Source organism: Aedes aegypti, chromosome 2 (genome assembly GCF_002204515.2).
Source record: "Aedes aegypti strain LVP_AGWG chromosome 2, AaegL5.0 Primary Assembly, whole genome shotgun sequence".
In the NCBI taxonomy this organism is placed as follows: domain Eukaryota; kingdom Metazoa; phylum Arthropoda; class Insecta; order Diptera; family Culicidae; genus Aedes; species Aedes aegypti.
This window is the reverse complement of record NC_035108.1, coordinates 151,479,800-151,494,438: the sequence shown is the minus strand read 5'-3', so window position 1 is coordinate 151,494,438 and position 14,639 is coordinate 151,479,800. Positions and strand designations below refer to the sequence as shown.

The following is a 14,639-nucleotide window of genomic DNA, read 5'->3' as shown; positions in this document are numbered from 1 at the left end:
CACTATTCTTTATACTATTGTAATGATTTGAATTGAATTTACCACACACCTGGTCAATACGAGGCCTAAATGTGTTAAAATCTTCAAACGCGTTTTTCTCGATTGCATATTTTGGAACATGGGACAGTTATGCGTATAACGGCAGCATAAATCTCAGACAGTATAAATACAAATTTAACATTTTTGTTAATGTTTAATCAACAGTACATTAATTTTCAAATATGAGCCAAAAGTAAAGCTTAAGCACGATGCTTCTTCAGTATTTTGGTGATGAGTTTATAAAGAATTTCAACAAGAAACCATTTGGAATTTTTAAGGTATGTTTAACGTGAACTTGTTTTATGAAAAAAAAAAATAGGGACGCTACGAGGCAACGCTTTGGCTCTGAAGCTCCTAGAGATTTTGTGACTTTAGAAAAGCAGCGAAATTTGTATGACAATAGGGTCCTAAAGCCCTGTCCCAATTTTAGTGCCAAACGCTTAAGTTTAGGCCAAAAACACATGTTTACTCAATTTTCTAATGTTTTCCGTTGGTTTAAGCCCAAAAAACATTTTTTATGTTTTGTCACATCCTTTGGCTTAAACTCAAATTTTAAGTGTATTTTGTTTTCCGTGTCCCTTACGAAATGTCAGATAGGAACAATCCCAGTGGTCGAACTAAAACCCCTGTGGTGTTTTTGTCGACTAATCGAACGTCAAACATGATCAAAAGTGTCAAGGTTCATTTATGGACGAAATTTTTAAATTAAAGTTTAAACATGATATAGCCATTATTTGAGCGGGAAAAATTGCTAAAGTAGTTACAGTAACATGCTCTTTCGTGTTATTAAATAAAAACAAGATTTCATTAAAAATTTTAGGACCCAATTGCTGTAAATTTTTGCATTTTGTTTATGATATTTTTTATATCGGTTTCAGCTTCAGCTTTAGCTTGTGGGCTTCGTGCGGTAAGTGTTACGAAGCATTAGGCCGCATCGAGTCAAGAAGTGTGGATTTGATTCCCGCTTCAGTTCGGAAATTTTTTTTGTCGGTTACGTATTTCGACTGTGCCACTAGGCGTGGTGCTTTCTTAAAGGGCAAATCGTCTGCTGGAAGTATTAACGTGTCGATGTCTTAAAAAAAATAATTTAATTTGAATGAAATGCGATAAATTTAAACATTCGAATAATATTTGCTTGGAACACCTTTATTTTAAGTAAAATATAATCAAAAGTATAAAGCCACGACAAAGCCGCGAAATTTCAGTTTGATCGCATTAATAACTCTTTTAACAATGGAGCTCCACGTAGTCTCACTCTTATTTTATGGTGATAATAAAGATTATGTCCTTAAAAAGTCGTATTGACAAAAACTATATTTATATGTCATTTTACGAGACGTTCAAATGACGTGTTGCAGCGGACCGCGCTTTGTTGTTGTTCAAAAAACTAGCATGACATATGAATTATTTTTTCAATCCTTATGTTTCTTTGAAAGGCAATCAAATTCCATATAAGCCGTCCATTTCTCTTTCACTGGTTTTATTCTGCCGTGTTCCTGAATCGTTTGGAGGCTAGCCGCCTTCCAAGAGGGTCAGTTTGTCTCAGTCACCATCTGATACTGACGGAGGATCGATGTGCTCCCCAAAGCACGGTCCTCCGTGCGGCGTCTTCTGGTGGCTGGACGGGTTTCTTGTGGAGGGGCTGGGAATCGAACCCATGACCATCCGCTTATGAAGCGAATGCGTAACCTCAAGTCTACGGACCCCCTACGAACAAATGTTGTCTACTTGTTTTGTAAATGAGTAGTTTGTAAACTAGATGGCAAAATATATTCACACACTTTCATTGCAATATAATTGTTATTTTTTTATTATATTTTTCATAAAGTGACGAAAAGCGCCATTTGCATTTATAATAGAGCATGAATGTCAAAATTATCTCAATGAACAGCTTCGCCAAAGTAAAATTTTTACTAGGGCGGTCCAAAAAATCAAACTGATTTATGTCAGTTACAGCGTGTCTGGATCTAATCTTAACAATCTAACAGTACAAGCATACTATTAGGCCACATAGGCATATGGACAAACATTATGTGTCACTGCACACAAATAATCATCTCTCTTTCACTTTACCATAAAATTTGTAAACAAGAAGGCCAGTAAACGTCAAAGTCCCATACAAAATCAAAACATTGCAGAGCCCCTATAGGCCTCTGCACTGTTTTGATATTGTATGGGATTTTGACTTTTACTGGCATTGTTGTTTACAAATGTCATGAAAGAATGACAGGGAGGACTTCAAAACATCAAAACTTTATAACAGCAAGATTCCTTAGGCGGGAATTGCCTACAACTTGATCATTAATTTTCTTACTTGTCGAATTTTCAATTAAACCGTACTAATGATTTCCTTTGTATCAAACATCCAAGCTTTTGATAACGACTTAATTTTCTCACTAAAACGTACCATGAACACCTAATCAAATTAATCTCATAATTGTGCTCATCATGTGCGCAATTGTTGAATACCTCCGCTCAAATTCACAGCCCCTCATGCTCTCATGCAGCGCACAACAAACTGATTACATACATTTTGATCACACGTGCAATGCTGAAGCAAAGCACCAAAGGAAAAAAAAACTCAATCCGTTTAGTCTACTTCCTCCTGCGCGCGCGGTAACTAGGGTTTCAATGCTAGTAATGGACCCCTTAGTAGCTTAAATTCATTCTAGACGCTCTCCCGCAATGATATTTCAAACGCATATACGTTTTGTGGAGCCTAACAACAAATTCAATGTCTTTACTTCATAGTACGTCTATGAAACATACAAAATCATTTGATTTTTCCAGCGAAATATGCATTTGAAAAACTGTTGCCCGAATGCCTATTATGGACCCTCCCGGGGTCCATAATAGGATTGTTTACAAATTTGACGTTGCGTATTATGGACCCTCCATTTGATTCCCATGTAATCCGGCTCGCTGCCGACGAGCCTATTATGGACCCACCTGGAAATGCGTATTATGGACCCTCTATTGCGGTTTCATTTACAAAACTGTTCAAATATCTGTATTTATGCGTCTCAAACCAAATATTTTGCCTGAAACTGCTGACTAACAATGTAATCGAAGTTCCCCCGGTGGATTTTCATAGGAATAAAGTTGCTTTGAGTGTTAATTTTATGTTTTTCTGTAGGGGGTCCATAATACGCAAAGGGTCCACAACCGGCATCGACTCCCTATCAGCCATCGGCATCATAAACTGCTTTCTTATCTTAGTGAGTCATGTAGAGCGCAGTTTATGGCATAACCAAGCAAATTAAGTTAAAGAGATAAGGATGCAACCTCCCTTGCGTAAAGTTTGTCATCATAACTTAGTGGATACACAACGATGTGTTTGTTGATCTTTGATCTTACTCATTTAAATCAACGGCAATCGCTCTACTTCTGATGAATACGATGTAGTAACCTTGATGTCACCGAACCTCAACTATGGTCAATATTATCAGAACAATTTACCAATTAAGAGCTCTGCGCCTTTGCACTGCCCAGCAATATATTGGTTCTAACTTGCACAAGCTACCATTATAAAAAATCTATAAAGTGTTTCAACTATAATTTCAACATGCAATTGTTTTGACGAACGGTTATCTCATTTAAAAAGATCCACACATCTACCTCGAAATTGTTCCACTCTATTGCTCACATGAAACAACACAACATTATCTGTTGTGCAAATCGTCTTTACACGACCTTTTATATATCGCTGGTGATGTGTAAAATGTGTCAACGTTTCAAGATACGAAAAATAGCCATCAACTATCTGCTCGACTGCAATCGAGTTGATGCCTTTCCGGACAGAAAAAAAAACAATTTTCAATAGAGACAACTATCACGGAAAGGAACGATGGGATGCAATTAGTTGGCAGCGGTGCTACTAATTGGACTGCCGACAGGTTCCACCCATCTGTCGTCAGCCGGAAGAGCAGTGCACTCCAGAGATAGCGACCGAATGGGTAAATAGAAATAGGAATGAGCCGAACTATTTATCATTTTTATTGTTATTTGGAAATAAGGTTTTTAAATATTCAATCTCATGAGATTTTAAAGTATTATCTAAACACACTTTTGAATTAACATTTAAAACGACTTTCGGTGACAACACTTAGGAGCATTTGCATTGGTATACAAAAATTTCCAACAGCCTTAAACACATCCTCATAAAGCCCTATTTTAGCGTTTTAGTATTTGATCTATTGATCACGTCGCTTGCTCCTGCGGGGGCGAGCGATTAACACTTGTTAGTCGTACAAAGCGTTTATCGAGAAGTATCGCGAATCCGGTTTAGCGTGAATATACGATCGCATTACCAATCATAGGTGACTCCCAGATTCTTTCCTTATCTCACTAACCCAATATCCTTTCCATAACAACTGTGGAGATACAGAAGATTTTCCGGCTCTAGTAGCAATGGCTGTCTAACTAACATTCTTTCCCTTCCCCGATGATCGTAATTGCGTGGCCGGCGTCGTTTTTGACTTTTAAAATTTGAGCTCTCGATTTGTGAACATTGAGAATGGAAAGCTAGTCCCATTCATTACATCTCTGTGCAACTTCGATTACTCTGGTCAATCACGGAGTAGCAACTACGAATTTTACGGTCATCTATGCTGATTGCTCATGCTCATGCTCAACACCACTCGGCCTACCTCTTTCTTTGTTTGAAACCAAGTACCGTTAGGACGCCATTCATCGTTCATGCTCCATTCACCGCTCATTGAATTATTTTGAAAAATCTAAACAATTTTTTGCTGTAAAAGTTATCAGCATGTATTAGTATACCAAAATGGATTGTATCGGAATGAAATTCATATGATTTTATATTGTAGATTATTTATAAAAAATAATTTTAGGCTGTTTTAGGGGGTAAACATAAGTTTAACTATGGTGCACAGCCCGCACAAGAACAAATGTTTTATCTTGCGTCTAGTGCAGAAAGTTGTGAAAAATATCGAACAGCCGATTTTTAACAAAATTTAACATGTTGAAATGCTGTTAAATGAGCGGTGAATGGTGTCCTTACGGTACTCCGTTTTGGGAAAAGCTACCAAATGAAAATTTCTTCATGTAGAAATCTCTGATGGAATTTCTGGATAGATGCCTCAAGAAATTTCAAAAGGAACTACTGAAAAAGCCTCAATATTTGGAAGAATTGTATGATCTTGGAGAAATATTAAGAAACAGCAGTTATTTTGTAGGACATAATTCAAGAAAGAAATATTGAATCAACTCTTGAAAGTGTTCTCAGAAGTATCAGAGGATGAACTTTCTGATAAAATTTTGAAAAATCTTGAAAAATTCTTCAGGAAAGGAATTCGTGGTGGAATCCATGACGACTCTAGACAGAATCTTAAAAAAAACATAGAAAAAACAATGTCTGAAGAAATATACGGAGATTATCTCAAGATAAAAGATTGATGAATTCTGGAAGAAACTCGAAACAATCTTAAATTCATCCCTCAAGTAATTTAAGGAGGAATATTTGCTTAAGCTCTTGAAAAATATTGAAGTAACTCCATGTGTTTTGACTAGCAATGCCTGAATACTCTTTTTGCTAGAAGAGTCTTAAGTTTCTGGAGTGAAGTGACCAGACGTCCCGGATTATCCAGGACAGAGCAATTTTCAATCTGACAGAACAGCGTTAATTCTTTTTATTCCAATTAATTTCGTATTTAGTAGATGCCTTAGATTGAATATGAATGTGAATTGCACCTCCAATATGGGCAGCGCTTCACTGGGGATGAGGTCTGCCATAGCGCCTCGGATTTTTCCGGGACACATCTGGCCACTTTATTCTGAAGGAATATCTTCAACAGTTCCTGGAGAAATCATTACTGGAACTATCGACATTGAATGATGATGAATGCATGACAGATTTATTGAATTAATCCTATTGAAAAACTATTTCCAGGTTGCCTACCTAGCGGCTAAATTTTGAAACAAATTACCTGTTTTCCGGATGTCCTTGACATTCTGAATAACCTTGAAGACTTGAACTTTCTATTTCATATGGATCACGAGATAGAACTTGCTTGAAATGTTCAATTTTACACTATTGAACAACTTTGTCGAAGACTTGAACTATCTATGTAATCTACATACAAGATAGAACATGCTTAAAATGCTCAATTTTGCATGTTCTCTAGCGCATCCTAGCGATAAAGTTGCGAAGCAAACTATTGTACAACTTCACATCGCAAGAAAATACAAGCGATAGAATAAATATCATTGGACATTTGGACATTGACTCAAACATTGAGGTTTCTCTTTTTATGTGTTTGAATTCAGAAGAGCAGGCGAACTTTTGATTACACTAGTTTATTTATTTTTACTTCAGAAGAATAAGCCGTATCCTAATGGGCATGTTGGATAGAAGACACAAGAATTAAAAAAGATCAATGGTTTCGGATATTATTTAGATACTCTCTTCTATGAAAAAAAACACTTAAAAATTACTTCTAGTGCTTTCCAAACTCAACTTATAATATTTGCAATTTTGAAGTAGCACTATAGTCGTAAAATTGAGGATATTCTTTAAAAATGTAACATATATCTATATATATATATATATATATATATATATATATATATATATATATATATATATATATATATATATATATATATATATATATATATATATATATATATATATATATATATATATATATATATATATATATATATATATATATATATATATATATATACATATATATATTATATACCAAACCTTCCGTAAGGTGCCATTTATGTTTGCTGCCTTTTCTACTACATATATATATACATATATATAATATCCACCAAACCTTCCGTAAGGTGCCATTTATGTTTGCTGCCTTTTCTACTGTAATTCAATTTATCTCTTATCTCTAGATCACGTTAATTAATTAGAAACCCACTGCCAAAGGCCACTAATTGCTCATCGTTTCTAATCATGAACCTTTCGCTTTTCTTTTTCACATTCACAGATTAAAGTGCAACATCATTGCTGCCGTCTCGGTGCCGCGAATAGCAGCAGCATTGCCATCATCAGCAGCGGAAAAACCGCCCACTTTTCCGCACCATGGGGTGCGACTGTGAATCATGCATAGCTAAAACGCTGCTATCAGTGTTCAATTTTGTGTTCTTCGTAAGTATCGGACACGGCATCCTTCACTCTTACTCGAGACGAGATGACGACCTTTTAGGCGTGTCATGGTGTATCTGAAAATGATTTTGACGAAGAAAAAAATGTTATTTCTACCATTTCGGCACCCATTGATTGGCATTGAGCATTCAGAAGGTATGATAACCAAGCACCTTCCTGCATTACAAAATTGTATAAATATGATTTCTTAAATTAATTAACTCATTACGCGTGGTAAAGATGGACAAATTATGGGTGAAATTATGAAAAAAATCCACGTGCTCGGCTGGGATTTGAACCCAGGACTCTTGTATGCTAGACGAGCGCTTTACCAACTAAGCTACCGAGCCACTTGGTGACCCAATAACTGAGTTGGTTACAAGTTTAGAATTCAAATCCCTACAGACCACGCGGACCCCTTTCATAACCAATATCCATCCATCTCATGTTCCTACACACGCGGAGCGAGCGAGTGCGATTTGTTTAGTGTTGAAACTGTTTGCCTATCGTACCTACATCGCTTCCACAACAACTGTATTGTGGAAGAGTAAAGATGTGGGAAGGCTATCAACGTGTCGTTCTCACTCAAGTGACGACATGACTACTACAGAGAGGCAGTACACTCTAATATAAACTGACACTTATATTGAGCTATTCGGTAATCCAATCCGCATGGTTATTAAATTATAATTTCATAATTCATAATTTCACCCATAATTTGTCCATCTTTACCACGCGTAATGAGTTAATTAATTTAATAACCATGCGGATTGGATTACCGAATAGCTCAATATAAGTGTCAGTTTATGATTTCTTACCTTTTTTATTTTTTTTATTAGTATCATTCCAAACATTACTTTCATTTCTTATATCTAGGTGTTCTGTGTTAGACAACACTATCATCCTAAATTGGTAAAACAAAATTAAGCTTTTACTAACATTTGGTTAACAACATATTGCATTTCATTTGCCGTAGCAGTTCAGATCTTTTACAGGTGAGTTGGTATCACCTCCTTATATGAGAAAAAAAGAGTTTTCAATTTACTTAACTTAACTTGTCCTAAATATATAACGCATTAATCGTGGCAATAGAAGATTGCAACGATTTTTGTCTAAAATTATTAATTATTCTATTTGACATTTTTTCCAATGTTTCAACATTGGAATTTATATGTAACTCATTAGAAATATACCAGGGAGGAAGCTTCAGAATCATTTCCAAATTCAAGATGAGTTCTTACCTTTGAAATTACCACTGTTCGGAATATGAGTCACAAGCACATTTGTTTCCCTCGCTGAAATATTTTGATGTTCAAATTAAATATAGAATTGTGCCGAATCGGTGGACATTTTTTTCGTTAAAACTGATTTCAGACACACCGTGGTGCGATACTGACCCAAAAGCAAATAGACAAAGAGACCCATCCGCAGCTACGGTTTGCACTCACGATATCCAAGGTTCACGATGAGTAATTTCCCTATATCTTCCACCCGTAGGTTCTCGGATCGATTGTTCTAGGTGTGGGAATATGGCTCGTGGCAGACAAATCATCATTCATAGCGCTATTGAAAATGGTTGAAAGTGATCAGCTAGAGGTAAGTACCAGGTTGGGAATCTTGGGTTCAGAAGCTTCATTACGGCGACCATCGTTTGACCATAGTTTGAAAAATTTCATTTAAATATAATCATAAAAGTATTTCAATGGACGGTTTTAGAGGTAATCGTCCCAATACGATCGATTACAAGCACTATGTGTGGGAGACACTATGTAAGTACGAGTTGATGACAACAGCAGTTACTGCATCTGATGCGTTCAATTAAGGTTCAAAGCAGTCACCGATGTATATAGTCAGTATATAGTTCACTGCGTAGGGGTGTCGAGCAAATTGTACGACAGATCCATATTTGTTTCAACAATTTACACATGGATCAATACATTGGTTTGAATTATTGCGTATTTATGCATAATTGCTGCACCTTTTTTGCAAAGCTTGATCACGTTTTTGACTGGCGTTGATGGAGGTTCCATGAAGTAGGCAGTTTGCTAATGGGCTATTACAAGTTTTACAAATAACATCTTTTTGCAACTAAAATACATTTCCATCGAATTCTTCTTCTTCTTCTTCTTTCTGGCGTTACGTCCCTACTGGGACAGAGCCTGCTTCTCAGCTTAGTTTTCTATGAGCACTTCCACAGTTATTAACTGTGAGCTTACTATGTATGCCAATGACCATTTTTGCATGCATAATCGTGTGGCAGGTACGAAGATACTCTATGCCCTGGGAAGTCGAGAAAATTTCCAACCCGAAAAGATCCTCGACCGGTGGGATTCGAACCCACGACCCTCAGCTTGCTCTTGCTGAATAGCTGCGCGTTTACCTCTATGGCTATCTGGGCCCTTCCATCGAATTATTGCTAATAAATTTGACTATAATGCATGTACTTTAGATGTAAATTTGAAATAGCAAAAAAAAGACTATTGCTTTGCCATGTTAGAATGAGAAAATGGGGAGTTGTTAACAAGATTTCATTTTTGGGACAAACTCTCCCGTGCAAAAGATTGTGTTTACTCCCTTACAAACATTAATTTCATTTATTTAGTTAACATCTAAACAGATTGCACTGAATTAACAATTTCACGCCATAACTGAACAGAATAACTGCTGTTGAAGTTTCAATGATGACTATGATTTCGATTACACATCTTTGAACGTTAAGTAGAATCTTACGCATAGTTTGTAGAGCAATTGACGGCCTCGCCATCATTCAACTATTATCGAAAAATCAAATTAAAACGCCAAACCCGCAGTATTTTTCTATTAAACCATACCAATGATTCAGATGATTATTTGTTCGATTAGCTTCTTCCTGATGAAATTTCAAATTTCAATTTCAAAAAATTTTGCAAGAGATGTCATTGATTCATATGAATACACCTGAAAATGCGACTGATTTGGAGATGCCGAACGGATTTGCCATCAGTTCTTATGGGGAATGCTGCCGAAGAAAACGAGGCTGACGGCAATAGTAATAATGACCTGAGAAGCTCTAAGCGTTGGAAAAAACGTTTTTAAAAAGTTCGCTACAAACTCTGTTGGTGTGAATCGATTAAGGATTGAATAGCGCCTAAATGAAAGCAGAAAGACATGTAATTTTTGTGCATATGTCCGAGAAAACTACGAAGGAATTGGGGCATCCGCTCAAACTGCTGAGAATACGTTAATTCCCCTATATATGTACCCGTAGGTCAAAGAACTTTTTCATGTCACGTTTTCAACTGGCTTACAAAATGCCCTATTTGCATATCTAATCATGAACATGCAATTTAAATTTGAAGTCGTTTACGGGTTGCATTCTTTGCACAACCAGTGCTTTACGACAACACTTCGGAAGTGGTGCAAAAAACAACATAATGAAACAGGCTTTTTCTCTGAGTCTGTTCTATTTTCAAGCCTACAGATTTTCTGTGTCGCTCGTTCCATGTACAAGTTTTCATCGATTCAATCAAAATCAAACTCCCTAAGGGCATATTTGGAGTAAGAACTTTGCCTAAGAAGCATGAAACGGTAAAGAGAGCACTCATAATTGACCCCTAACCACACCTCCCGTCCAACCAACGCTGCAAGTTGCCTATCAAGGAAAAGAATTACAATGGAACAGGTCTCTTGGTTTGACCCACGCCAGACTAGCACTGAGGAAATGTTGTTCACCTTTGGTAAGCATAAAGTCCATTTGTGCTAGAGAACTAGCGGCTGTCATAAATTTTAAATTGACAAACGTCTGAGCCTAACTTGCACCCTTCCACATAGAACAAGACCATCTGGCACAGTGAAAATACGAAAATGCATTCACGGTGTGCCAGAAACCGTTATTAACAGAAAAAAATGTCCATGAATTCGGCACCTACCATTCGAAAGATATAGTATTCAAGCATCTTCTCCGTGAATTTGAAAATATTCTAACGAGGGAATCGAAAGTTATAGTGATTTGAAAGTTTTGAGCTATTTTGGAAGGGAAATTCACATGCTTATAAATATTTCCCAACGGTGCATCATTATTATCTTGTAAACCAGCCAAGTTATCATCAGCTTTGCATTAAGCATTCAAAACATGTGATATCCAAGCAGCTTTTCTGTAAATTTGAAATCATTTCGTCAAGGAAATCTGAAGTTACAGTGATTTGTATTTTATGATTATTTCTATGAAGTTTAAATTAGGGCTGATTTATATGCCTTTGTTATGAAAGTGTCCGTAAGTTGCAAATTAAAATGTCTATAGGACTGACCATCGGCATTCAAAAAATATAGTAGTCAATTATCTTCGAAGTTAGTTTGAGATTATTTTATCAAAAAACAACATAACTAGAGTACTTTGAAGTTTCGGAGTCATTAAGATTTTTTTTCAATCGTCTAAAATAGTGTTCGCAACACGCATTTAATAATTTCGACACATATTATCTTAACAGATTTGCATTCAATTTATATCTTACAGTGAAGAAATGCAGTGTTTCGTTAAACCATAAGCAAATGGGTTCGTTTTTGTAAATTTTGTTTCATTTCTGCGCGTTTTGTGGGGCAGTGTTTCATTATGGCCCAAATAAGCATATTGGCGAACCTGAACAATTTGAAAGTGGCACCATGTTGCTCAGTCGAGGTTGGATTATCAACTAGTGAGATCATTTTATGCTAGTGTTTTAAATAAGTTAAATATGATGGTTCACATCTTGTTCATGACAGCGAAGGGGATACGTTTATATATGTGTTTGTTCAATTAATAGTTAGTAGGAGTTTATTGTAGAAATTACCTTTGTTTCTTGTTTTGCCAATTATGTAAAAGCAACAATCCTTATATTTTTTTGATTACTTTTTGGATTGATGCTACATGATTTGCATCATGCGAAATCTTTTAATAGTTCGTCATCGAAGGTATCGCTTATCCATTGAATCAGTCATGTTTTGTGCATATAAAAGGATTACTATTTATGTTATTTTATTCATGTTGTTGATGACTTCATTATGTTTTAAGATAGGTATAACAGGATATAACCAGTGAAAATGATGTGATGATCCCAAGGACTATTGTAATTAAGCGTTTTGTTTACCATGACGAATCTGTAATATAACCACTTCCAGTTTTCCAAACTCCCATTTACTTCTCGTGGAAGTGCAGAGGATTCCAACGGCTTCCTCAAAGATAGTATCACGTAAATACTTATTCCATAACCCCAATTGACATGTATTCGGACGCAGCAGGACGCGGTATTGCTTAGTACAAGGAATGAGAATTCCATTACTTACACACTGAGAGTGCTGCGACTAATCCTAAGTAACATCCGTTGGTTCCTTGTGCATGTATAGTTGCTCTTGTAATAACGGAGAAGCAACAATAAATGGTCAATCACGCTATGAAATCAGATTGATCAACATATTGATAATATTTTGTTGCAATTAGTAGTGGTAAAAACATTGAACGTGGTAATTCAATACTCAAAATTACTTTATTATAGGTCCAAAACTTCAAAGTACTTTAGTAGTGTTGTCTCTAGATAAAGTATTCTCAGACTAGCTGCAAAGAGGCTTGAATAATCATCTTTTGAATGCCGAGTGTCAGTCATGTAGACAGTTTTATTTGTAAATTCTGTGCACTAATATAAAAAAGCCATAAAAAAGCTCTAATTTAGACTTCATAGAAATAATGGTAAATATACAAATCACTGTAACTTCAGATTTTCTCGACGTTATGATATCAAATTTACAGGGAAGATGCTTGGATAGCACATGTTTTGAATGCTTAATGCAAAGTTGATGGTTACTTGGCTTGTTTACAAGTTAATAATGATGCACCGTTGAGGAATATTTATAAGCATGTGAATACCCTTGCAAAATAGCTTAAAACCTTCAAATCACTATAACTTTCGATTCCCTCGTTAGAATATTTTCAAATTCACGGAGAAGATGCTTGAATACTATATCTTTCGAATGGTAGGTGCCGAATTCATGGACATTTTTTTCTATTAATAACGGTTTCTGGCACACCGTGGCATTCGCTTCTCATGAAACCGATAAAATTGAAAGAAAATATATATTTTACAGCCAAGAAAATCACTTTTCAATTATAAATACGACAGTTCATTACGAAACTTTCATCAATAACTTAAGAATAAGAATGGCACAGCCTTTTAGAACCAGTAAAGTGTGTCAATAAAAGAATAGTTTTATTATGGTAACAAACGCGCTCCGACTCCGACAGACAGACCGGCTCTCTAATTGAATGTTTTTTGTTGGTTGTTTATAGAAGCGAACATTCACAACATCCTCCACATAACGAGCTGTGCTGCTGTTCTTGGGCAAAATAAAACACTACTTCCCAACTGCCTATATGCGCTAGTGGAGAAACGGCTTAACTTCGTCACTTAAGAATGTATCGCATGCATGCATATGGCGAAAAATATGACGAATAAACACTAGGGTGGTTCAAATTTTATAAGTATACACTACCGTGCCAAATTTCGCGTTCACCCCCTCAAGAGAATAGAAAAGTGTTTTGTCCATATATCTGTGAGTTCACGTCTAAAGAGTTTCAATTAGACGTATAATCGCAGAATTAGTGACAAAACACTTTTATATGTTTTTTAGGGAGTAAATCCAAACCTTTGCAAGGGAGTTGCTTTGGACAAATTAAAAAAAATGTTCTATACACAGTAGTTTTGTTTACATGCACAAATCAAAAACTTTCATCTATAATTCAAAACTAATCCCTGAAATTATAAAAAAGCCACTGGAGAGAGCAATTTAATCTGACTAATAGTCGAAAATATGTCTATTAATTTATAATCTGATTTTAGCTGAAGTACTACATAAAGTCTACTAATCTTTCGCAAAAACCTTAATCAAAATTAGGTCACACAAAATCTACAGAACTTTTTTTTATGTTCCAGGTAATGGCTAACAATCTATTATTAACGAGTTTCAGTAGTGAAATATTTTTAAGCACTAATTAATGTGTTTGAATGAGTCAACCAAAAGTTCAAATTGTAAAACACGTGAAATATTTCTAATTTTGTATAGGTCTCGTAAAAACTGTGTTTCATCATCTGCCATAACAATTACAATAATAATATCATAAAGGGAAGATACAATATTGCTGTGTGCGTTTGAAATACAAATACATATCACATGTGGGGAACACTAAACGCGGTAAGATTTTTCACAAGGAAGCCGAACTCAAAGATCCATTTTTTTTCCTAGGTTGGCGTTGATATTAATCGGTTGCTTAGTACCTTTGATAACTTTGTGTTACCACGTTTTAAACCTCAATCGACAAGCTTTTCACGTCAAACGCAAACAGCAATAACATCACCTGTAAATTTTCGAGAGCACAAATCCAATGAACAAAAGAGCTCATCAATCCAGACAATGAACAATCAAAATCATATATCTAGATAAACTTTATCCGAATCCTATATTGATA

General features: G+C 35.7%; 1 protein-coding gene across 6 annotated transcripts in view; it reads left to right on the top strand.

Moving 5' to 3' along the window:
• LOC5564094 (tetraspanin-18) overlaps positions 1-14,639 on the top strand; it is a 156,287-nt gene that overhangs the window by 123,271 nt on the left and 18,377 nt on the right. For all 6 annotated transcript variants that reach the window (XM_021842749.1, XM_021842748.1, XM_021842750.1 and 3 more), the window contains 2 exons: positions 7,011-7,171; positions 8,666-8,764. In XM_021842749.1, coding sequence (XP_021698441.1) covers positions 7,106-7,171; positions 8,666-8,764 — 165 coding nt within the window. In that variant the 5' untranslated portion in view covers positions 7,011-7,105. The remainder of the gene's footprint in view (positions 1-7,010; positions 7,172-8,665; positions 8,765-14,639) is intronic.